Source organism: Salmo salar, chromosome ssa04 (genome assembly GCF_905237065.1).
Source record: "Salmo salar chromosome ssa04, Ssal_v3.1, whole genome shotgun sequence".
Classification (NCBI taxonomy): domain Eukaryota; kingdom Metazoa; phylum Chordata; class Actinopteri; order Salmoniformes; family Salmonidae; genus Salmo; species Salmo salar.
The window spans coordinates 33,569,524-33,596,389 of record NC_059445.1 but is presented as its reverse complement, the minus strand read 5'-3'; the positions used below and the strand labels follow the sequence as shown (position 1 = coordinate 33,596,389).

Here is a 26,866-nt window from a genome sequence, read left to right as displayed (position 1 = left end):
TGCCTACCTGGTTAAATAAAGGTGAAATAAAAATACAAATAAATGGTTGTTCCAGTTTAGATGGTTTAGGTAGTCTTGTTTGTCAAGTCCTTCACCATAGAAGTCATTCTTAATGCAGGTTGTGGGTGATCAAATATTACATTTGTTGGATATAGTACCTCTGTCTGGATTCCGATAGGAATTACTAATCATTTCACAAACCAGATTATTGTGACTTGCAGATCTGATGTGGTCCATGAGACAAGATTTTCAGACCACAACTACCGGCCTTATGAAACGTACTGTATAATAAATGGTCATAAAGGGTTTCATTCTAATTCAAACACATTCACTTAGGTAGCCACTTGGTGAAGGCTTCAGGACTAGAAATGATTGAATGCAACAACCATGACTCTGTCACTAACAAACACAGTTAGGCAGGAAGGGAGCTCAGCGGAGGTATCAAGCTTCCATAGAATCCTTTCTCTACCACTCACATTCCAAGGCTGAGCACCATTGTCTAGATGTATCTTTGTGATCGTCTCTCTCTCCACTTGTTGTTTATGGTCTGACGCAGCATGGGGCAAAACCATAGACATTGCATTATTGTATCTGAACCATTATTGTGTCTGTGAGAGCATGGGTAGCACCATTGAGGTCATCTCCATTTTGAAGTAGTCAATTTTCTTCTTCTACTACTTCTATGAGTTGCATACTGCCACCTAGAGTGTGTTGTTTGAACAGGTATAAAACCAAGTTTGCCGATTTACTGCCACCTACAGTTGTGGATTGTTTGCTCACAGGTATAATTCATTGGCTGATCCCTCCCGATGACCTGGATGGAATATGAAGTCCCACCCAGATGACTACTTCAAAATGGAGAAAGCCCTCAATGGCGCTGCTCATGCTAAAACAAGCTTTTGGGCACTAAAGTCTATTTTTGTTTATGCATTTTGTTTATGCTTTGCAATGAAGGGAAGGAAATGTCTTTGATGAGATCATTTATAGGACATTGGGTTAGCTCTGACCACTAACATCTCTGATTGACTTTCCCTCTAAACAAGGTCAAGCCAGAGAGAGTTATAAGAGCCAGTCAACCCATATCTCCAGTGGAGTATAGCGTAGAGTATATACTATGGGCTGACCTCTAACGAGTGGTGCTATACACACATGCATGCACACATGCACACTAACACACCTGCATGCACATACACATCGTGAGATTATGAATGCTTGAAAGGAACAATGGTGATTGACACACATCTGTGTGTTTTTTTGTCCTTAGAAGGGAAGCCACATTGAATGTCTTTATTGTAATGCCAAGTATTTGATGGGGTGAGGCTATAACCTTAAGAACTTACAGAACAATCAGTGGGTGAATGAAATCTACAGGCAGTTAATCAGTACCATACACTCTCCTTGTATCAATCTTTATCAGGTCAGACCGTTAAATCGGTCAGACCATGAGATGAGCGGGCTCATCTGCTGAGTAGACCTAGCTACTTTACTGATGCTGCATGTTTGTGATAGCTGTCAGTGATAATGGAGTCCAAACACAGACATTTGTGACTCACACACACACACACACACACACACACACACACACACACACACACACACACACACACACACACACATACACACACATACACACACACACACACACACACGATACACCACCAATCAAACACACTGCTTCCCAATGCTTGTCATTAGAATTATGTAAGCTGTTTCCTTTTATTAGCCTATAGCCTGGTCCCACCCCATCTACTCTGACAAACACAGATCTCCATCTTTAAAGTCATTTAGTTGGTCATTATTGTGTGCCTTTTGGTCATTAAACTAATTACCAGTCATGTCTGTGGGATTCTGTTTTAATCACAATAGATTATGAGACGAAAGTCTCATTACTTTTTAACTCTTTTACTTGAGTACATATTCTCTCTGGGGATGACCCATAGACTAATGACAAGGACATGGTTTCTGGATGAAACATCATCTGCTATCTTTCATAATGGATACTGCTTCACAGAGTCAAGAGTCAACTTAACCTCACAAAGAGGCCTTTTAATCAAGGAGATTGATGTCGACTGCTTGTCTCTCAGGGGAGATCTAGGCCTTTGAGGCCAGGCAAGGAGGAGCATTCTGACTTGTAGCCTATCTCACGTACGGCTTCTGTTCTGTAGACTGGATGGATTAATCTTACTCAACTCTCATTCGTTCTCATTCAGACAACCTTGTGTGTGGAGTTGGTGTGTGTGGAGTGTGCAGTGCCTCGGGCATTCATAAAAACAGTCTTATAGTCTCTCCTGAACTCGCTTATTCTCTGTGTAGTTTAGTGAGGATTGCAACAGATGAAAGATATTATATCCATATTCCCATACTGGGTCCATATCCCCATATTGGGTAGACCTGTATGGCTACTGATGTTTTCATTTCAAACACCTATTCATGTGTGTCAAACCTAGACCGAAGATTCCTCAAATTCCTCATCGAATTCTCTGCGTGCCTGTCAGGTGAGCACCAGGCCAGACCAGTTTGTCTCTCAAGGTGCAAATTACCATCAATTACCGGGATTAGCTGCATTTAGGAACATTAGGACATTCCTTTGGACGACAGGAGAACAAAGGCTGGGTGACAACCGGACAAAAATAATAGCGTCTATTTTAGTGTCTGTTCTTGACTCTCAGTAACCTGTGAAGTGAGTCTAGCAGACTTGAGCTAGTTTCGTTGTGATGTTCTCAAGCTCAAGGCTGTTGAATCACACATAATAATACATTTACCATAGGCTATGTAGTTACCTCACTCAGACAAGGCTTAAGATGAAGCCTTTGAGGGGACTGCCCACCTCTCAGTGATGAGACATACTGTAGAACATGAGAGTGTTGGATGGATGTGAGGGGGTGGCATCCCGCCACAGAGACTCCCGCTGACTAAGTATGCCGGACGGCTTTTGGCTGCCCGTCATTTTGCCTGATCTGCTAGCTAGCTAACCCATGGAGAGAGATGGAGATACAGTACAGTATACGCCTCCACTTTAAGATCTCAGTGTGTCCGTGATACAGGGGGAGATATACAGTGCAAAGTATTCAGACGCTTTCCCCTTTTCCACTTTTTGATACGTTACAGCATTATTCTAAAATTGATTAAATTAAATGTTTTGCTCATCAATCTACACACAATACCCCACAATAACAAAGCAAAAACAGGTTTTTAGACATTTTTGCACATTTATTAAATATAAAAACAGACATACCATATTTACACAAGTATTCAGACCTTTTGCTGGAGCTCCGGTGCATCCTGTTTGCATTGATCATCCTTTGAAATGTTTCTACAACTTGACTGGAGTCCATCTGTGGTAAATTCAATTGATTGGACATGATTTGGAAAGGCACATACCTGTCTATATAAGGTCCCACAGTTGACAATGCATGTCAGAGCAAAAACCAAGCCATGAGTTGGAAGGAATTGTCCGTACAGCTTGAAGACAGGATTGTGTTGAGGCACAAATCTGGGGAAGGGTACGCAAATATTTCTGCAGCATTGAAGATCCCCAAGAACACAGTGGCCTCCATCATTCTTAAATGGAAGAAGTTTGGAACCACCAAGACTCTTCCTAGAGCTGGCCGCCCAGCCAAACTGAGCAATCGGGGGAGAAGGGCCTTGGTCTGGGAGGTGACCAAGAACCCGATGGTCACTCTGACAGAGCTCCAGAGTTCATCTGTGGAGATGGGAGAACCTTCCAGAAGGACAACCATCTCTGCATCACTCCACCAATCAGGCCTTTATGGTAGAGAGGCCAGACGGAAGCCACTCTTCAGTAAAAGGCACACGACAACCCGTTTGGAGTTTGCCAAAAGGCACGTAAAGGACTCACAGACCATAGGAAATAGATTCTCTGGTCTGATGAAACCAAGATTGAACTCTTTGGCCTGAATGCCAAGTGTCACGTCTGGAGGAAACCTGGCACCATCCCTAAGGTGAAGCACGGTGGTGGAAGCATCATGCTGTGGGGATGTTTTTCAGCAGCAGGGACTGGGAGACTATTCAGGATCAATGGAAAGATAAACGGAGCAAAGTGCAGAGAGATCCTTGATGAAAACCTGCTCCAGAGCGCTCAGGTCCTCAGGACAATGACCCTAAGCCCAAAGCCAAGACAACACAGTAGAGGCTTCGGGACAAGTCTCTGAATGTCCTTGAGTGGCCCAGCCAGAGCCCGGACTTGAACATCTCCGGAGAGACCTGAAAATAGCTGTGTAGCGACGCTCCACATCCAACCTGACAGAGCTTGAGAGGATCTGCAGAGAAGAATGGGAGAAACTCCCCAAATACAGGTGTGCAAAACTTTTTGCATCATACCCAAGAAGACTCAAGGCTGTAATCACTGCCAAAGGTGCTTCAACAAAGTACTAAGTAAACGGTCTGAATACTTATCTAAATATAATATTTATGTTTTAATTTTTTATAAATAAAAATAAACCGTTTTTGCTTTGTCATTATGGGGTATTCGGTGTATATGGATGAGGAAAAAAACTATTTAATTCATTGTAATGTAACAAAATGTGTAAAAAGTCAGGGATTCTGAATATTTTCCGAATACACTGTATTACAGTACTTCTACAGAGCACACAATATGTCTGGATATCACTTACATAGAGGTGGTGAAAACAGGGGAGGACAGAGAATGTGATCCCTCATGTGTCACTGACAAACACTACTCATTCAAGGGTACATAGACATTTAATTGAGTTCTACTGAGTGGGCAAATGGAGGGATTTTCAATATAAAGCATATGCAGTTGTCTGTATGCCACTGATGTATGTCCCAAAGCGAGTCACTCCTCACTAGCAGGTAATGGGCATAGTTCAGTTAAAGTACAATATCTACTGTAATATAGAGAGTGAAGATAGATATACAGTACCAGTCAAAAGTTTGGACACACCTACTCATTCAAGGGTTTTTCTTTAGTTTGACTATTTTCTACATTGTAGAATAATAGTGAAGACATCAAAACTATTAAATAACACATATGGAATCATGTAGTAACCAAAAAGGTGTTAAACAAATCAACATTTATTTTATATTTTAGATTCTTCAAAGTACCCACCCTTTGCCTTGATGACAGCTTTGCACACTTTCTCTTATCCAGCTTTACCTGGAATAATTTTCCAAAAGTCTTGAAGGAGTTCCCACATATGCTGAGCACTTGTTGGCTGCTTTTCCTTCACTCTGCGGTCCAACTCATCCCAAACCATCTCAATTGGGTTGAGGTCGGGTGATTGTGGAGGCCAGGTCATCTGATGCAGCACTCCATCACTCTCCTACTTGGTCAAATAGCTATTCTTGCCATAATATGGACTTTGTGTTTTACCAAATAGGGCTATCTTCTGTATACCATTCCTACCATGTCACAACACAACTGATTGGCTCAAACGCATTAAGAAGGAAATAAATTCCACAAATTAACTTTTACCAAGGCACATCTGTTAATTGAAATACATTCCAGCTGACTACTTCATGAAGCTGGTTGAGAGAATGCCAAGTGTGAAAAGCTGTCATCAAGGCAAAGGGAAGAATCTCAAATATAAAATATATTTTGATTTGTTTAACACTTTTCTGGTTATTACATGATTCCATATGTGTTATTTCATAGTTTTGATGTCTTCACAATTTTTCTACAATGTAGAAAATAGTAAAAATAAAGAAAAACCCTGAAATGAGTAGGTGTGTCCAAACGTTTGACTGGTACTGTATACTGTACACACCTCCACAGAGCAGAACTCCTAGTCTTTAGAAAAGCTCCTGTCCTCTGCCTCATCAACACATGGCACCCCCGGACATCACTTAGAATGTACAGAGATATTCCCCCCTCCCTAGGGACAATAGGAACACCCTGATGGGCATCCTGCCTACAGTGCCAGACAGAGGAAGAATCCCCTCTGCCTGGCTGCCTTTGCCTCGCTAGGCAATGAGTCAACCAATGATTCAAATACGCTTTTCTATCTATTCCTATGAATAAAACATGTTGTATGGGGTATGTCTGTGTGTGATTGATATTCACTCAGTCTGTATGGATAATACATTTCCCTATGAAACAGCTTCCTATCCAACAGACCAGAGAACAGAGCACCTGCAAGGGACTGCTTTGTGTGCGTCCCCAATGGCACCATATTTCCTATACAGTGCACTACTTCTGATCGGGGCCCATAGGGCTCTGGTCAAATGTAGTACACTACAGTATCTAGGAAATAGGGTGCCATTGGGAACGCACACGATAGTGCACTATATAAGGACTAGGATGCCAGTTGGGACGCAGTCATGAATACGGCTTTGGGATGAGGGATACCAAACGCACAGCGGAGTGTGTTTGATATTTTTCCATAAATCTTTATCGACAGCAACTTGTTCGTATACTCCCGCGTATGTATTTTAATTGAGATAACAATGTTTTTTATTATTCCCAAGTACTCTCCCTGTCTTGTGGCCCATGTGTTAGGGGATAAAATGGTTGGAGGGGCTGGTGTAAAGCTGTTGAAAGGACGTAGAACATATTGGGATCTTACCCCCTGCTAACACACACACACACACACACACACACACACACACACACACACACACACACACACACACACACACACACACACACACACACACACACACACACACACACACAGATGGACAGACAGACAGACACACAAATAGACAAACACGCAGACACACAGACAGACACGCAGACAGACACACACACAGCTCGTCCGCTCTCTCTGTCCTTTCTGTCACTGCCAAGGTTATCTGGCCGGTGAAAGGGCTGCATGAGGTTCGGAGAGCCAACTAGCTATGATTAATTCTGATACATATGGAAATCAGATTACTGGTTTTCAACCCTCACTGTGTTTTTCTTCAGCCAGTCCAGTATTATATAATTAAGTTGAAAATATATTTATTGACATTTGTGCAGAGGAATTGGCCTGATATAGTTTTGGTTGTTTGTTATTATATTTTATCTAATGGAATAATACATTTATTTCATTAGATACTTGATCTAATGACATCTCTATAGATTGTTCGGTGACTAACCTGGTGAGATGTCTGTCAGTTGCAGTTAAGCTGTCGTTCATTTGCCGTTGTTCCTCTTCCATCAAACATATTTTATGTTTTATTTAGTACCTAGCACTAGGAGTGTCAAAACTCGTTATGCCTCATAACTCCAGGAATGTGATTTGTTTGATATGACATGCTTAGTTGATCTGGATAGAGTTCAAAGTTAGTCTGTTTACAGAGTGAAACACAGTTGTACGTTTTCTCTCACTCAATCTCACTTGAATTAATAGCACTGAAGAAGCACAGCGGCTAAACGAACAAACGCTGTGCTACTGTTCTGTATCATGCTGTGATTTTCTGAGAGGAACTGTAGCTACCTGAAGACATTAAACTCTGATGATCACACAATGTTGGCGAAACACTTCAGCTCAAAAGAAAAACCTTGAGATGTTATTACAGTTGTCTTGTCAAGGTTTCGACAGGTTAAGACCTCAAAGTCATCACGGTGACTCACCTTCTCGCTAACATGGGACTGTAGTCTATCTCATGGCAGACATTTTGTCACACAAACCTTAAGACAATCGAAATAAAACAATATTCTCCCGATAGGCCCATTGACAGCCACACCTACAACAGGTTACAGGTTTGAACGCAGGGTGAGATCACAGAAACATACACCAATAGCAATGTAATGTGGAGGAAGGAAACTCAACCCAACAACATGCCTCACACTAAAGTATCAGCTGTAGAAACAGAGAATATGTAAGGCAACTGTGTAAATTGTGAATGTCAGCCCGGCTACAATCTAAAAACAAAAGGTGCTATCTAGAACCTTAAAGGGTTCTTCGGCTGTCCCCATAGGAAAACCCTTTGAATAACCCTTTTTGGTTGCAGATAGAAACGTTTTTTCTAAGAGTGTAGGCCACCAAAATAAAGATAATACCACCACCTCTCTTATACAGGAGTATTTGTTCCTAATGCTTTGACATTTCATCTACCTCAGAAGAGACACTTAAGTGTTTCTTAAGAACAGAGAAAGACCAAAGACATTACGAAAGAAGCCAGAAGCATGAATCAGTGCTAACTGAAGCTCAAACAGGAAACTTTGTGACGTATGACGTGACAATGCAGTGTTTTCAGTTATCTCTGGGCAAGCTTAAGCTCTCATTATGTCACACTAAAAACAGCACATAGACTGTGAATGGATTCGAGTTTCTGGTTGATATTGGGTCTGTTGGAAAATGCATACAGTATATCGAGGAGCGGAAAGAAAGAAAGAATAACCCACAAAGCAAACAGATTAGCAGAGCAAAGAACTCATGATCAGGAGGAAGTTTAGCACTGTGTTAAGCTTGTGAATGGAGGAAGGAAAGAAGAATACATAGAAGCATCCAGTGTCTTTTGTATAGTACCATTCATTCAACATACATGCAAGAAAGAGGCAGAAAACAACTTATCTAAGCCTCACCTGGCTCTCCCTTCAGAAACCAATGGGCTCCCCATTCAGACTGATTCTATGCATTTAATCGACTTCACCACTTCAAAAGTATTTAGAGTTTCCACTGAGAATCTTTAAAGTAGTGTCTCTCGTCTTGACAGACTTTCTAGCCAGGTAGGTAGCGCGAGACTTTCGCTACGTATGAAATGGCACCTCATTCCATCTATAGTGCACTGATTTTAACCAGCATTTGATTACGGCTCGTGAGATGACTCAGAGACAAACCTTTTCCTAGTGAGGTCTCAATGGATGTGCTGCTGCCATGATGGTGCCAGAATCCTAATCAGATCATATCGCGGAAGGAAGAGGATGGAAGACACAGTGGCTTATATAACACTGTGGAAACTGGAATGAGTGTCAATCTGAAACGCCATCCGGGTTTAATCAATTATCTATTGTTCTCTCCAGGTAAGAGAGTGGTGAGCTCAACACCTGGAAATGGCTGTATGAATCATGGTGCATTGTGGCTTTGGGTGGAGGGTGGTGGCCCCTAATACCATAATTAGTCTACATTATTTCAATGTTGAGTGCAAATTGCCATGATGGGAAAGCCAACATACACAACACAGCTTGGCAGAGGGAGAGAGGGATTTCCTGTATTTTTTTGTTCACGACCACATGAGAGGATATCCACTGTGTGTCTGTCTTTGTGTGTACATTTTTTTGTGGGGGATAACAAATACACCAAAACTAAAACAATATGCTTACCAAGACAATACAAGGATAATTCTGTTATTTTGCGCTTGTGGAAAGGGGGATTTTCTCTGCCTCTCAGAAAGCCAATTTTACTGATTGGCTTACAGAGTGATGCCTTTTATCAAAATGTATTCGAGAGGGAAAAAGGGAGTGAGAGAGAGGGGGGAGCGAGGAAATGAGAAAATGGGGTAAATTGCTACAAGACTCTCCCATTGGCTCACAAAGAGAAAAGGTGAGAGCCCAGGGGAAAACATCTAAAATTAGCTCATAGAGGGAAGTAGCAAAATGGGTCATGTAGGTTTTTACCAAACATCTGTGTTTGTGAGTGTGTAATTATAAAAAATACAAAGAGAGAGAGTGAGAAGAGGAGGAGCAGGGTAAAAGGATTAGCAATGGTAAATGAAGGCTTTTCCCCCTCAGGACCAGAGTAAAGACACAAAGTAGACTGAGACAACACACCACACCAGGGTCGTGTTCAGAAGGCACGAAACAGAAGAAAAAGTCTGAAAACGGTGTGAAACGGGGAGGTATTGTCTTAACTTGGTCATTTTGTTTTCAAAACATTTTGTTACAGTTTTCCCGAATGAACATGACCCCGTCCTATACTAGGGATCTAATGGAGTTTGGGTGAGAGTTCTACTCCACAGTCACATTTAATAATGTTTCCGTATCTAGCATTACTCATCTCATATGTATGAACTGCACTCCACACTATTCTACGGTATCTTAGTCACTTTTAAATTGTGTTTACATATTACATCACCCATTTCATATGTATATACTGTATTGTATTCTATACTACACCACTGACTGTTAAACAGCCATCTCCAGCACATCAGAGGCTGCTGCCTATAGACATAGATTAGGAATCACTGGCCACTTCAAGGAAATGAAACTCTAGCCACTTTAATAATGTCTCCATATCTTACATTACTCATCTCATATGTATAAACTGTACTCTATTCTATTCTACGGTATCTTAGTCACTTTAATTGTGTGTAAATATTGCATCACTCATCTCATATGTATATACTGTATTCTATACTATGCCACTGTATCTTAGTCCAATGCGGCTCTGACATATATGTATATATATTGTTAATCCATTCCTACTTAGATGTACGTGTATTTTTGGGTATATGTTGTGAAACTGTTAGATATTACTTGTTAGATATTACTGCACTGTCAGAGCTAGAAACACACGCATTTCACTACACCCGCAATAACATCCGCTAAACACGTGTATGTGACAAACACATTTGATTTGATTTCATTTTGATGTTTGACCCAACTCCCCACCCCTCTTCTTTCTATTGCTATGGATACTTTAAGGACCATTTATTTCTGTTTTCTGTCACAACAAAATAGGTCCATTGCCAGTCATCATTCATCACAACAATGAACCTAAAGGTGCTCAGGGATGTTCTATGTCCTATGGCTCAACACAACGGGAAATTACAAGTTATTCTGTTGTGACCGAAAACAGAGTATCCGGTCCTTAAAGTATCCGTAGCAATAGAACGAAGAGGGTGATGTGGTTACCCTCCTCTGGCTAGATGAGCTCATGATGCTCTAGTCAAACAGCCTCAGGGATATTTGAAATACAAAGCAATACATAGGCTGAGAGAGAATAATACTACGGCTAGAAGAGAATACATATTCACAAGACTTGGAATAGGATATCCTGATAGCTAGGCAAAGGCTGATTGTGATATCTTATCCCTGTTCACCATATACTAGTTCTGAAAAATAATGTATGGTAGTCTGTTGAGTTGATGGAGGCTAGTAGGCCTACTGTAATATTGTAAGTCAATGACATCTGACAGCTACTGAGGAGTTACTTAGAGTGTACAAAACATTAAGAACACCTGCTCTTTCTATGACATATAGTGACCAGTGAATCCAGGTGAAAGCTATGAACCCTTATTGATGACACTTGTAAAATTCACTTAAATCCGTGTAGATGAATCAATTGAGGCATGGATTGTGTACAGTATGTCCACCATTCAGAGGGTGAATGGGCAAGACAACAAATGTAAGTGCCTTTGAACGGGGTATGGTAGTAGGCGCCAGGCACACCGGTTTGTGTCAAGAACTGCAACGCTGCTGTGTTTTTTACACTCAACAGTCTCCTGTGTGTATCAAGAATGGTTCACCACCCAAAGGACATCCAGCCAATTTGACAACTGTGGGAAGCATTTGAGTCAACATGGTCCAGCATCCCTGTGGAACGCTTTCGACACCTTGTAGAGTCCATGCCCTGACGAAATGAGGCTGTTCTGAGGGCAAAAAGGGGGGGTGCAACTCAATATTAGGAAGGTGTTCCTAATGTTTGGTATACTCAGTATATAGTCTCTCCTCTCCTCTCACCACAGTGACCTGTGCACTCTCTCTAAACCCCTGTATTGTGACAGTGGTGACAAAAGTGCACCTCTGTCACTACAAACAGTAGTGTGTTGTGTTGTTGTCTGTCTCTCAGGTGTAGAGTTGTGGTAGCCTACTGTAGGTGTGCCAGTCAGGTTAACACACTTAGACATGCTGTGGTTGTTGTTGTCCCCTTTTCTCCTTTAATGATGAATGTTCCTAACTGGCTGCCTGAGGAGGGTGTGACACTGTGGTGACATAGCAGAGCTATGATCTGGAAACTGGTCTGGATAGGCCACCTCACCTTACTGTATTGTACCTCCTACATTCCTTCATTCTCCCTCGATCTTTCATTCTTACTACCTCCCTCCCTCCCTCCCCAGTATTCCCCTTCCAAACCGATACTAAACGACACACTCATGCTTTCGGGTGAAGCTCTAAACATCCCCTACATTCCTCACATTTTTATGTTCACCGTCCAAAACGTTCCAGAAATCAAACAGCTCAGACTCCTTCCTTCTTCAGAAGTGTTGGGTTACCCTTATAGCCGTCTTGTCTATCATTTGATAAATGCATTCCGCACTCCGCAGCCTGGGAGCATGAGAGCTGCCCATGTAGGATTGTAGCCTGTTTAGGTGCAGTGGAATGCAGCGGTTGAGGATCTGTATGAAAGGCAGTGAAATGGAGAATGTGTGGAGCTGCCAAGTTCAGGCTTGAAACCCCATGGTTTTTAGTGGACCAATCTGGAGAGCTGGGGAGTACTGATGGGAATTAGCGCTCTCCTTGAGTGCATCTCAAATGACACCCTAATCCCTATGTAGTGCACTAGTTTTGACCCGAGCCCTATGGGCCCTGGTCAAAAGCAGTACACTATATAGAGAATAGGGTGCCATTCGGGATGTATTCCTTGAGTTCCCCTCTCTGGCCTTACACCAGGCTCTAGATTGAAGATGAGGGACCGGGGCTCTAAAGAGCCATGCTGAAATCTGAGGCCTGGGCAGGGTGCTCTCCAGCTGGGCAGGATTAGCGACTGCTGCTGCCTGCTGGCTCTGGGATGGAGTATGGAGGGTGTGTAGTACGAACCATAGACATACTGGATGCATATACATATGGTTCCAATGGGACTGACGTGGTGCTTAAAACACCAGGGATCGATTCCCAAATGGGCCACATACAGTACTTGATGTATGTGTTAACTAAGTCACTTGAGATAAAAGTGTCTGCTAAATCACCATGCATATTATATAAAAATACACATGACTATACAGCACCTTCAGTGCATTTGCATGCACAAAAACACTTACTAGAAATAGTCATACACACAAATATCCTCATACTCCGTGGGCTCAGACTGAAATGTAAGCTACAGTGTAGTAAGCTATCCTGTCATTTTCTTCCTGGGACACTTTCCCTTAGTTAGTGGCTTGTCTGTCACTGCTGTGGGATCTGACCGACGACATATTTGTGTAGGGCGAGGAGTTTTTCTTTCCTGCTATTTTCCTGCCATAACTACAGGAGCAGGGGACTTAATGACAGGACATGGCTGAAATGACAGAGAACAAATAAAATGTGTCCTCGTTTGAGGGTGTTTGTGTGTTTGTGTGTGCTGCCAGCCACTGATGTGTTGGACACTGGAACAAAATAACTGTGGCACACATACAAACACAGTCTCACACACACATATACATATATACACACACACACACACACACACACACACACACACACACACACACACACACACACACACACACACACACACACACACACACACACACACACACACACACACACACACACACACACACACACACACACACACACACGTAAATAACCATCCCCTTTCATGGTGAGTGAAAGTCGAGGCTAATGCATACACCCCTCTATATCTCTGACCTTGACAATCTGAACACGTATGTAGCCTATGTACATAGAGCATGGCTGTTTGACTGGGGACTTGGAGTACTTTCCTGTGTTCGAAATAGCACCCTACTCCCTACATAGGGGAATGCAGAGGAATGCAGCGGTTGAAGTTCTATATAAAAGGCTGTGCACTACTGTTGACCCTGGTCAAAAGTACTGCACTAAATAGGGAAAACGGTGCCATTTGGGATGCAAAATATCTCTGTGTTCCTTATTGATCTGTTGATGTCAGTCAGAGCAGAAGAATAAACCCATCCGGCTCCCAGGGGCCCGGCCGTGTGTGTGTGTGTGTGTGTGTGTGTGTGTGTGTGTGTGTGTGTGTGTGTGTGTGTGTGTGTGTGTGTGTGTGTGTGTGTGTGTTTGTGTATACCCAGGGCTCCAGTCAGGCAGGCAGGCTGCAGGGGTATTGATCTAGTTCAAGCTCAAGGCTCAAGGACTGGAGAGGGAAAATATCACAACGTCTGTCAATTACTATAAACAGAAGCTCCATCACTCCTTCGATGACAGAAGAGAAGAAGTAATCAGGGAGGAAATAGAAATAGTCTGGTCCTATTTCCAGCCCAGCTGCCTCGGAATAACACTTCCCAGTGATAGGCATACTCCTTAGAGTGGCATGGAAGCATATGGCAGGAGAGGGGCAGGAGGGGGCACACAGCAGAATTATACAACAAATAGTTGTATTTTATTAGAAAATACCAACTTTTCAAATACTTCAGGCAGTCAAATATAGTTTATATAGAGTTAACTTAAAGGCAACTATTTTATTTGATATTCAAATACAGGTCTCAGAAAGCCAATAATATTTGAACGTATTTTGAACACCTCTCAGAAAACCAAATAATATTTGAAGGTATTTGAATATATGCAAGTTATTTGAAAAAATATATATTTGATGGCTGACAACTATTTGATGAAGAACCAAAAACTACAACAGTTAGTTGAATTAGTCTAAATATATGATCATTAGCACATGGTTTGGAAGGCTCTGAGATATGAATCTTAATATAGCCTATAGCCTAGAATTAAATACACGAGGGACATGGAACCGCCTCAACATTAGAGTAGACCACTTTTGCAGCTTCAAAATGACTAACACATATATTTGCATAATAAGTGAGACATAAGGTTATACGGTAACAAGTTCTCATAGGACTTTGGAAATTGCTTTATAATTGTATAATAATGGAGTTATTATTTAAGTGGAATAAGGAAGTCACTATTCCTCATGTGTACAGTAGTTACAAAACTCTCAGCTCATTGCTATGTAATTGGTACAATGCAATTACCAAAGTATTATGGAACAACATCGTAATAAAATGTTGCTCCAAAAGTAATTACAGCTTTATTACAGACACAAGAACAATTTAATTTTAAGTGTTACTGAGAATGCTAACAGTAACAAAATATGGCTGTTAAAAGGGATTCTCCGGTACTTTTATATACTTTTTAGCCAGTAGTTCTAAAAGTAGCGTTCACGAGCCAAAAGTGGTCCCCAAAAATTGCGTACTACGTCACATATGTGCAGACATGTTCACCACGTCATTGCTCTCTCTTTCTCACTCTGCTGTGCGTGCATCATGTGCATCTTGCCAGCTGACACTCATACAGCAAGGAGCTGAAGCTCAATGGCTGAACTCTAAATGCTATGAGGCTGGCCCATGTGGGGGAAAATGTATGGAAAATGGCACAGCACAGCTTCCAGAAAAACTGTTCTTTTCAAACTAGGGATTTTGTGGCTAATTGAGGTAAGACAGTAATTCTGCTCATTGATTAGGCATGTATGAACTACACATTGACACATCCAGCCCAAAGCGGGAGGTTTAACATTTTTTGTTGTTGTTGTGATATCCAATTGGTAGTTACTGTCTTGTCCCATCACAGCAACTGCCGTACAGACTCAGGAAAGGCAAAGGTCGAGAGCCATGCGTCCTCCGAAATACAACCCTGCCAAGCCGCACTGCTTCTTGACACGCTGCTCGCTTAGCTTGGAAGTGTGTCGGAGGAAACACAGTGCAACTGGCAACCGAAGTCAACTTGCATTGGCCGTGCCCGCCACAAGGAGTCGCTAGAACACGATGGGACAAGGACATCCCGGCCGGCCAAACCCTCCCCTAACCCGGATGACACTGGGCCAATTATATGCTGCCTCATAGGTCTCCCGGTCACGGCCGGCTGCGACACAGCCTGGGTTCGAACCCGGTTCTGTAGTGACGCCTTAGACATCTGCAGTCGCCAAAGTTATGGAGAATGTCTTTAAGTGTCGAAAGGAAACTATATCCAAAGACTGCCTTCTTGAGTAAACTACAGCCAAGGTAGGTGGAAAATCAAGTTCGATTGTATTAGGATTAAACTATCCCTTTAAATATCTTATAGTGTGTGTTTTAAACAACAACATTTTCTCTCAGATGGACAAAGAGGTTAAACGTTTTTTCAGGTATCATAAAAGGTATTACAGCTTTTAACCTTTCAGTAGCATGTTGAAAGAGCCGTACAGTAGTTGAGCATCACAACTTATTTATAATTATCTGTATAAAATATAAATGTTTCATTGATTTGACTTGATTATGTACACCCTGTGACGACGGACATTCGGGAGTATAGACAGAAATGTATTGTGAAGATCAAATATGACTGTTTGGAATAGTGTAGAAGATTGTGTGTGCTCTATTCATTTTATTTACATTTTGAAGTTCCAGATACAGCTCTGCCATTAGTTGAAATCAGCCAATCCAATAGTTTCTTAAAAGTAGTAATTTCCTTAAAAGTAGTTACTTTCTGAGGTCTGTATTCAAACGCGCACACACACACACACACACACACACACACACACACACACACACACACACACACACACACACACACACACACACACACACACACACACACACACACACACACACACACACACACACACACAATAGGACTGTGGGTGGGGGGAAAACTGATAGGGCATTTACCACAGGTCAGATCTAGAGGATTTCCGCCCAGTGGCTCCTCATCTCGTCTCATCGTGCCCTTGTTTTAATTGGCTCTGATCTCCTGATTGGATTGGCAGCCACTCCGTGAGAGAGAGTTTTGGCTCGGGGACAGGAAATGAAGGGGGAGGGAGGGGGACGAGAGCGTAGGAGGGGTGCCAATCATCTTCTGGCAGCTCCCCTCCTCGGAGACGTGGCCTGGTAAGAGAGCCGCAGAGGGATGGACATGAGAAAGAGAGAGAGAGAGAGAGACAAGAGAGAGAGAGAGAGAGAGAGAGAGAGAGAGAGAGAGTGAGCCCTATAGCTAAGGCTTAGTCAGAGCTGACCCCAATACACAAACACGCTCACGCACACACACACTAGACCACCACAACCATGGTGTGTCAGTTCACTAAGAGTTAATTAGCCTCAGCATTACCCCCTACAGTGGTAAAGATGAATCACATGAGTTGGAAATCAAAGGGGAGAAAGACCACAGTTCAGTAGTAGAATTTGTGTTACTTTCAGTACTTCTGTCAAATGTGTCTCACGTTGTCTACTGATTGAGATTGGATAAAGTCTATCAATCAACGCAGCCGATGTCCCTTTATAGCACGTGCGCACCGTTGCCTACTCTTCCACATGACCAAATAGCCTGCCATGAGGAACCACTGAACGCACTGGGAGTCCAGGCTGCAGCACCATTCATGTTGCACAGACGTTAACACACTTGATTTATGCAACACGGCATGTATACATTTTGAAACTGTGTGTAAATGACATCATGGGTCTCAGACAGCGCGCACTTTTATAAAATTAGAGATCGCTTCTTCTATGAAAATGTTGTTGATCAGTCCAATAAAATAGAAGGTAAACAGATTGTTTTTCATCTGTAGCCCCATGAAATCAGCCAAAACACGCTCAATTCACCTGTATTGTGAATAGGCCTAGGCTACATCTTGATTTAACCAGTTTATCAATAGAGATTTACCATTCAAATAAATGATTACCATTATGTTGTTATGTAATTAGATTGTAAAAAAAAAAAAGGATCATTTATTGAATGATTGTATAATTGATTTGTTAAAGCATACATAATTAAAAAAAAAACATTTCAATGTAATTCATGATAATGAACTCAAAATATGTTTCTGGACAAAGTGCCAATCTGTGATTTATTTTTGTTACCTTGGTATGATTTTGGTATCTCTTTGGTATCAAGTATCGTGATGGTATTGAGTATAGTGTTACTAAATCTGGTATCGAAGTCAAAATTCCTTATCGTGACAACACTAAGGCATACTGTACTCTTGCAAACACTGCCAAACAAAGACACTGAACCGCCACAGAACTGCTATGAAGTACAGTGAGTGTACAAAACATTAAGAACATGACATAGACTGACCGGTGAATCCAGGTGAAAGCTATGATCCCTTATTAAGAGGCTGAACGGGCAGGACAAAAGACTTAAGTGCCTTTGAACGGAGTATGGTAGTACGTGCCCGGCACACCGGTTTGTGTCAAGAATTGCAATGCTGCTGGGTTTTTCACGCTCAACCGTTTCTCATGTGTATCAAGAATGGTTGACCACCCAAAGGACATCCAGCCAACTTGACACAACTATGGGAAGCATTGGAGTCAACATGGGCCAGCATCACTGTGGAGTGCTTTCGACACCTTGTCGAGTCAATGCCCTGGCGAATTGAGGCTTTTCTGAGGGCAAAAGGGGTGGGGTGCAACTCAATATTTGGAAGGTGTTCTTAATGTTTTGTACACTCAGTGTAGATATATGTTTTTTTTACCGAGATATTCCTTAGCTGTCTCAGTCGGGGCCAGAGCCATTGAACTCCAGATTAATGCTTTTGTTTTCATCTGGGAATCAATACTGTTCTGGGTGATTAAATCTCACTGCTCGCAGCCATGCAGGCTGCACAGAGGGAGTGTTACGCAGGTGTCACCATTTATTTGACTTTCTTTGCCCTCTCCTCCCTTTGTCTTTCACACCTCTTTCTTGTCTTTCTCTCTCCATCTCTGTGTCTGTCTTTCCCTCCCTCCCTCCCTCCCTCCCTCCCTCCCTCCCTCCCTCCCTCCCTCCCTCCCTCCCTCGGAATCTGAATCTCTGAATCCCTCTCTGCTGTGCCACAGACTCCTTTTCTGTGAGGTGTCCATCAGAGTGACAGCAGAGCAGCAACAGCTGCCAACCAGAGCTGAGAGGACAGCATGTCTTTTCGTGCATAATCACTTGCAGACAGACCACGGCAGGGAGAGAAGGATGAGAGAGACACCATCCCCCCCAAAAAACGTGAAATGTGCAGCTTAAAATGTAAAACATTTTGTTTCACATGTGAAATGGCTGTTTTCACATGTTGAGGTTAAACTTCACGTGAAAACATATTTTCTCATTTATTACATTTTGAGTTCCCCACCTTTTCTCATGTGAGGAAAATAACATGTTTTCACCTCACATGTGAATTGAAGTTTCACATGTGGAATTGCACGTTCAAAATCACATTGGCAGTTTCACATATAAGAAAACTCCACATGTGCAAACATCACTTTTACATGTGGAATTGCAAGTTCACATGTGGGGGTGGAATAGTGTTATTTTCCTCACATGTGAAAAGGTGGTGTTAACATGTTGCAGTAGCAAATTCTGTAATGCCATTCTGTAAAAAGGTTACTTAGCCTACCTGAGTATAATAGTACATTAAAAATAGTTATTTCTTATTTCTGAGCCCTCCACTCCATTAGTATTAACAAAATCAAAGTGTCAATATTCTTAACGTTCTTTTTCTATAAAAAAAAAAAATCTTCAATTACTGCTCAATTTGAGCAAAGTTTAGAATATCACAAGTGAAATGTTGGGAAACCATGTGTCTGAGTCATGTGAATAACATGCATTAAAATCCATGTGAAACTTCACGTGTTCTAAAGCCAAGTCTGACTCATGTAAAAAAATAAATAAGTGATTTGTTCATATACTGTATGTGTCTGAAAAACATATATTTTTTCCCCACATCATTTTTTTCCTGTATGTTTTAGTAAGGGACAGAGAGGGAGAGGAAAAGATGGGGAGATGTAGAGAGAGAGAGAGAGAGAGAGAGAGATAAGGATGGAGAGAGAGAGAGAAAAAGAGATAGGGAAGAGGGAGTGAGAGAGAGGACTGCAGAGTTAAGAGGGAGCGAACGAGAGAGGGGATAGAGGGAGAGAGAGACTAAAGACAGAGAGAGGAGAAAGAAGGGATATAGGGAGAGAGGAAAGACAGATTGGGAGAGAGAGCGAAAGTGGGGGGGGAGACTGCAAACGAGGGAACGAAAGAGTGGAACGAAGGTATAGAGAGAGACACCCGAAAGCGAGAGCAGCTGTGAGGCAGCTGACAGACAGCACAGCTGATCAAGCACTGATAGCTTTACTCCACACTGATATAGGAGTTGCCAGAGTCCTATAACCATCTCCATTATAGAGTAACTCAAGCCTGTGACAAACACTGTCCATAAACATATGAAGTTGGCCACACTTGCGACAGCCTCAGTTGCTAAGGGGTTTCAGGGTCAGAGCCACAACTCTAAGCCTCAGATCCTAAACCTTTATCCTCTCTTATCCACAAGAAAATCACAGGCATTAAATGTAAGTCCAGAAACGGGATATTGAGAAAATCTGACTGAGAGAGAGAGAAAGACAGAGAGAGAGAGAGACACAGAGAGAGAGAGAGACAGAGAGGTGAGAAGACTGTATGTGGGTTAGGGTTAGGTTCGGACCAGAGATTTAAAAAAGACTGTGAGCTGTATGTATGATGTGAGTATGTTAGTTAGTGGGGCTCAGAGAGCTGAGGGACTCCAATGAATGGAAGGACTTCCCAGTTCCACCTGTGGCCCCATTCCTCAGTAAGTGTCTGGCCAGGCTGACACTCTGGTAAGGCTGGCTGGGACCTGGCTGTGTGTGTGTGGGTGTCGTGTTGCAAACTGAGACAGGACTGGGGTGGGCAGCCAGGCAGGAGACAGACAGAGGGAGCAGGGCACAGACGCAGTCAACCTGACAGAGGCTGTGTCTCAAATGGCACCCTATTCCCTTTACAATGCACTACTTTTGACCAGGGCCCATAAGGTTCAGGCCAAAAGTTGTGCGCTTTCTAGGGATTAGAGTGCCAATTGGGACGCAAGACAAATAGTGTCTGCAACCTGGCAGTGATGGAGGCCAGCCTGCAAAACCAGGACGGACACTGGTTGGCTCCACCACACATTCATCCACCCAAGATGTATCCCAACTGAATATAAAACCTGCACACATGAAAGATCAGTAATAATTAGTGGTTGCAGTCTGGAGAAACTGGACAGACACTAACCAGCTCCTTATTCACCCACCCAACATCTCACCACTTTTAAAACCCTGCCAATATACTAGACTATTCATAATGGATAATAACAATACATCTACAGGATGCTTCCCACTAGGTCTAATTGTCTGAGGAGAAATCCGCACAAAGCACACATTCCTCTGTCTGCAGGCTCACCAACCAACAGAGCATCCAGGCTCCTTCCAAACCCGTAGAAGGTGTAACATCATCCATGACCAAAGAGCCATAGGTCGTTCTCCCGCTCGCAGCACTCTGTCTTCATTTAGCCACCACCTCAGACTCATTAGCTAGGAGACCTAATAGAGGCCTGTCATATCCAATGGGAGCTTCCCTGTGATCTGACAGGTCTTCTCCTGTCATCAGGAATGACAGTTCGTGTTAGATCTGCTCTGTTCTTTCTATGCGCAGTACATTCCTGGGGGCTGATCTGATGGACAGGCGTGAGCACCTGGGGCCAGAACACATGCCGTACTACCATACATCACCTGAGTGACATCAACAGAGACCTGATCCTCTTACACAGGGCCTCACCCCTCAGGGAGTTCTACGTCACACACACCTATTAAGGTGTGAACACACACATACGCACACACACATACGCACACACACACACCTCTAAATGTTTTGCTTTGTGTAATAACATTAACTTTGCCCCATAACTAGAGAAAGGTTACACCTTTCCATATGTTGAGTTGTGTGTGAACTTTAAAACACAATTACAGATATAAATAACCGCATGTAAAATGCAAATACTGTCGGGAACTTCTGCAGGTTTAAACAGTAGCTCTAGTGGCTAGTGAGGCCACTCTCATCTCCAGAGTGGGCACAAAGCAATCTAGGAAAACCAGCCACAGTTTCAATATTCCAGACTTTGTCAGCCCAGAGATAACCCAAAGCCCCTCATCCACAGTCAAAGAAAAAGGCTAAGCCAAAACGAACCAGAACTCAAACAGAGCTCTCATAAATAGACCAGTCAGTAACAGTAGCGTAGGTTCGAGAAGTGACCGTAGCAGTACGTGGTCACTGCTCTCTGAGGTGTGAATATAGTGAAGGTGAGCTGGGATCAGAGAGAGGCTGAATCGACTCTTCACACATCGCCCACTTACCACTACTTGCCCACAAATGACCTACGTTGGCAGTTTGGACTACCAGGTGTGGGTGGAAGTTACCAAGGAGAGAAAGCGGGCAGAGCCTGGATGCAGGAGCTCACATAGTGGGCGATTGTTCTCTCTGGAGTGTGTGTGTGTGAGAGAGAGAGAGAGAAAGAGAGAGAGAGAGAGAGAGAGAGAGAGAGAGAGAGAGAGAGAGAGAGAGAGAGAGAGAGAGAAATAGAGAGATGTAGGCTGTGAGGGGGAGATAGGTCGAGGATATAACAGCACACATGGACACCTACATACAACACCCTGTGATCACCCGCCAACCTCCTAGCGCAGTTGTTCTCAAACCTCTCCTCAGGACCCCCAGTCATTCCATGTATTTGATCTTTTCCAGAGCTCACACACCTGATTCAACTTGTCAGCTAGTCATCGAGCCCTTGACTAGGCAGGGGTCCCTGAGGGGAGATTTGAGAACCACTGCCCAAGCCAGCCGTTCACACGTAGGTTCCCAGTCTGGTCGTGGCTGGTCTCAGCGGTCAGAGTTTTGGCCGGCTGCATTCCTCAGGCCAGCGAGAGACTGGGGTCAGCTGGAGATCAGGGGACATGCCACACCACGCAGTCTGGCCAAAGACAGGACAGGACAGGCACACCACACACAAGCACATACTGCATGCACGCACACACACACAGACATGTACTGCTTTTAGCCCCAGCTACAGGGGCAGAGGGCAGCTGTGGGTGCCATTCCACTTACTGACTGTGTGTGGGAATGAGAGTATGTTTGCATTAGTTGTGCTGTTTGCATTATGTGCTGTGTGTTCTGCATGTGTATGGGCTTTGTTTATTCAGCAACGCCAAAACTGCAACAACAAGTGCAACTAGGATTGAATTTCGTGTTTGCTATGCCAAGTCTTTTGATAAATGGGTGAAACGCTGTCAACCATGCACACTTCATCAAACACGACTTCACTTATGGGAGCATAAATCAGTTCCCAGTTATCTTTGAAGAATCCGATTTTTCACCCGTCACCTGAGAAATAATGGACATGTGGATGCCACTGTGAGATTTTTTTTAAACTCAAATCCATGACATTCAGCTTTAGGAGATACAGAACGTGCTAGGTCACAACAGCCTTCGCGTTGAAAGGTCAACTCAAACTCCAGAAAATGCCAGCCATCCTGATGCCAAACTAATAACATGCACCTTTCCCTCACAAAAGTTGGATTCATTAAGGTCTATAGAGCAGGAAACCCTGCCCATAGCCCTCAGACTCAGCCTCTAACCCGCTGCCGCTCAACACTGTTTTCATTTTCACTGGGCTGCCTACTGGGGGAACTCATGGAGCTCAGAAATAACCCATTCATACTGTCTTAACCATCTACAACCTACATCATTGGAACAGATCCATTGCGACTTGGTTATTGACCATGCAAAATGTTGCTTGAAATGTTAGACCCTAAGGCTAAAATGATTTTTTTAATTCAGAAAGCTTGCATTTACTAAATTGCAATATTTGGTTCATGTTTATTACTACACGTGTATTATAACTTGTGTTATACTTTCTACCTGTCTACTCAAGGAGGGCCTTTTGGCTGGCTGTCAATGAGCAAGGCAGAAGGGGCATGATCCACCATCCCAAAACAAGCCAGTGTGTCTGTTGTTGACCCAGTCAGTCTTCCGGTTTAGCTACAGTCAATTGCACAGGCTGCAGGGAGGAGGAGGAAGGAGGACGAGGTATAGGGGGAGGAAAGGGAGGAGAGGGAAGGAGGGCTGGAGGCAGTAGGCCGGAGGGGACTTTCATCCTTTTGTTGTCCCAATCTAAGAGGCCTAAGAGCAGCTTAGCGTGGACAGGTAATGGGCCTGCCCTCCTTGTCGTGAGAGGAGGAGGAGGTTTGAGTGGATGTTTGAGCTGGCTAATCTTTGTTACATATGTGTCATTAAGAGGTCAGGAGAGACTTACCTGTTTGCAACAAGCCCACTCCACTGTCCGATACATTGAAGTGTCTCTGGATGTCGAGCAAAACCCCTGCACAACAGAGAGAGAAGAAAGAGAGAGGGGAGGACAGCGATTAGTATTGTGTGGCAATGGTTGCGGTACAATAAACATCCAAATGATCATGAATATTTAATTGTTTTAATAACAGTTGAATGAATTAGGTTTGTGGCCTTGCAGCGGTTCTCTTTTATAGCTGCAGCAAGAATACTGTATTAAGGAGACTAATACAGTATTAAGTGCTCTCTTGGCTGGCACACAGACAGCACTAAACACTAAGATGGTGTTGCCTGCAGGGGGTTAGTGAAGGTGGCCAGGTGCCCTTTTAAAATCCCAAAAGCACCACACACACACACACACACAGTAGGTTTTTTCCTTCTCTGTAACCGGAGGACAGTTATTCACACCGGTATGGAGGAAAGGAAATTCCAGAGAGAGGATCACGAACAGAACAGAGCTCTTAGTCTATAGTGAGAACTTAATGAGGTGCAAGGCACTCTGTGGGGATCGAAAGACTGAGCCCAAGATATGTGAACAGCTGAATCTTGTCATCATAACATTACTAAGACACTGCTTGTATCTCTGTAACCAATGGTGAGATTGAGATATTCACCTGTAAATCAGAGAAATAAAGACGGATGTTGTGCGACAGCAATATGACAGCTAGCACATTTGTTGATTGTATATTGTCAAAAAAAGTGTCCAGGCGACTACCAGTGCCCATTCAATAACATATAAATCTTTCTGAAAATAATTATCCTCGCCTGAATTCCTTATCTCAATCGTTCATATCCTCCTGAGCCTCTCCCTACACATAACACAATACAGGGCTGTGTTTGGGCTCAGTGTGTGAGACTGACTGACAGGCTGGTCTGAGCAGAACAGAACTCATGAATATAGAGTAGCAGTAACAGCAGCAGCCACTGGCCCGATATTATAACATGATGCACGTCTTTTTGCAAAAGAGATGCTTATAAAAAAATGTTTTAACTAGGCAAGTCAGTTAAGAACAAATTCTTATTTACAATGACAGCCTAACCCGGCCAAACCCGGACGACGCTGGGACAATTGTGCGCCGCCCTATGGGGCTCCAATCACGGCTGGGTGTGATAAGCCTGGAATCGAACCGGGGACTGTAGTGACACCTCTTGCACTGCGATGCAGTGCCTTAGACCGATGCACCACTCGGAAGCCCTATAAACTGATACCAGGTTGTATTTAATTATGCACTGCAGACCTCATCTGAACTCAAAGTCAGAGGGGCTCTCTCATAAATAGAATGAGATTCTACTAATATGGTCTCTCTACCCACACTGTGTACACTACAGTAACACTCAAACTATATTTAAAATGCTGTGTGTTTTGACAATATTCATTTACTCTAAAAATGGAGAGGGAGGAAGACTAAAGAGAAGTGACAACTAAGCACATTCTTAAAGTATATTACTTTATTCATTTGATTGAGTGGCCAAGGTTGAGGTTTCTATCCTTGGGCATTGTCATCACTCCATTCATTTGTCAACAGATATAGTATAGGGCACATTTCAAAGGCAGCAAGGAGCGAGGTCTGGGCAGGTGCAGCTGGGGCTCTGAGCAGAGCAGGGACATAAGTGACATTCCTGTCACATGAGACAAGCCACCTGCTCCCATTCTCACACTTCAGGCTGCATTCCCGCACCACTGCAACACCAACAAGCCACAGCACTGAGGCTGGGTTCTCTCTAGGTTGGAACGGCACACACATAAGGACTTCCATATCGATGTAGCGTGGTTAAACTACTGCTTGGTTGGTGCAAGGTAAAACCAGGAGGGGATTTAATTAGGCTAACAACCCATTTTCCTTCAACATCGAGCGAAGCACACACAGAGACCGAGACAGGGACAGACAGACACGTACACACATTGGCCGTTTGCTCTATTCTAGTTTAGTACAGACAGGTCGGCTCTCCCTTGTCTAGCCTGTCAAACATTGCCACGGTGACAGAGCTGTCACTCCGCCGAGGCTGCGCTCTAATTAGCCTGCCGGAAACACACACACTCACTCAGTGTGCCCGCTGGGAGGGGGATCCCTGTGCCAGATGGTGGAACGTCCCTCCCGAGCCGAGTCAGCACCTGCCTGCCTGGTACCACGCCCTGCCCGTCCCCTCTCGCTCGCTTACTGAACACCCTCCTACTAACCCTGCCCCCCATTACACCACCACCTCACTGGGGTGACTGAGTGCAGGACCAATTTAGTCTCTGTGTGGGTGTACATGTGCATACAAGTGTGACCGACTGACTGATCTTTGCCCTACATGCTCCCTAATAGATTGCTGTGAAAATGTATATTTCAGTCTTTAGGGGCCAACTCACATGGAAGTGACAGATTTTCTTTCTGATATGCAACAGTCACTATTATGTAAATGCTGTGTAAATATAGACCATATAGACCATATTCCCTAAATTGTGTTTATAACAACCAACCCGACTGTTCAAGTGGGCAAGTGTTTGACACAAATGTCTTCAGATAAAAGCACACCATCCATTAAATTGAGTGCAGGTGTAATGTTGTATAATGCTGTGAAGTAATTGTTGTATTGTATTGAGTGCAAGTATACAGGTGTAATGATCTATGTTATGGGCTGTCTTAATCTACGAGATTACAGACAGAAGGCTGCAGTGTGTTTGTGCAGCAGCATATTAGGCTAAATGTATCTTCACTCTCAATGGGAGCTTTCAGTTTTATGGGTAGCTTCATGGTTTCAGACTGCGTATTTGAGGTTTGCCCTTGCCCTCAATTCAATCTCTCTTCCTCTCCTTCCAGATTTCCTCCCTCCGACTATGCTGCCTCCCTCCTTATCCTCGCCTTCCTTTCTCTCTCTCTCATCATCCTCCGCTCGTCCTTCCTCTTTTCTTCTTGGCTCATTATCGCCCTTTATAACCGGACCACCCTGTATCTATCTGTGTTTGGTGGGCACTGACAT

At 43.3% G+C, this 26,866-nt stretch overlaps 1 protein-coding gene across 3 annotated transcripts in view; it reads right to left on the bottom strand.

The window, feature by feature from the left end:
- Positions 1-26,866, bottom strand: part of spns2 (SPNS lysolipid transporter 2, sphingosine-1-phosphate) — a 135,700-nt gene that overhangs the window by 69,793 nt on the left and 39,041 nt on the right. For all 3 annotated transcript variants that reach the window (XM_014195820.2, XM_014195819.2, XM_045716834.1), the window contains exon 2: positions 23,871-23,936. In XM_014195820.2, the coding sequence (XP_014051295.1) occupies positions 23,871-23,936 (66 nt within the window). The remainder of the gene's footprint in view (positions 1-23,870; positions 23,937-26,866) is intronic.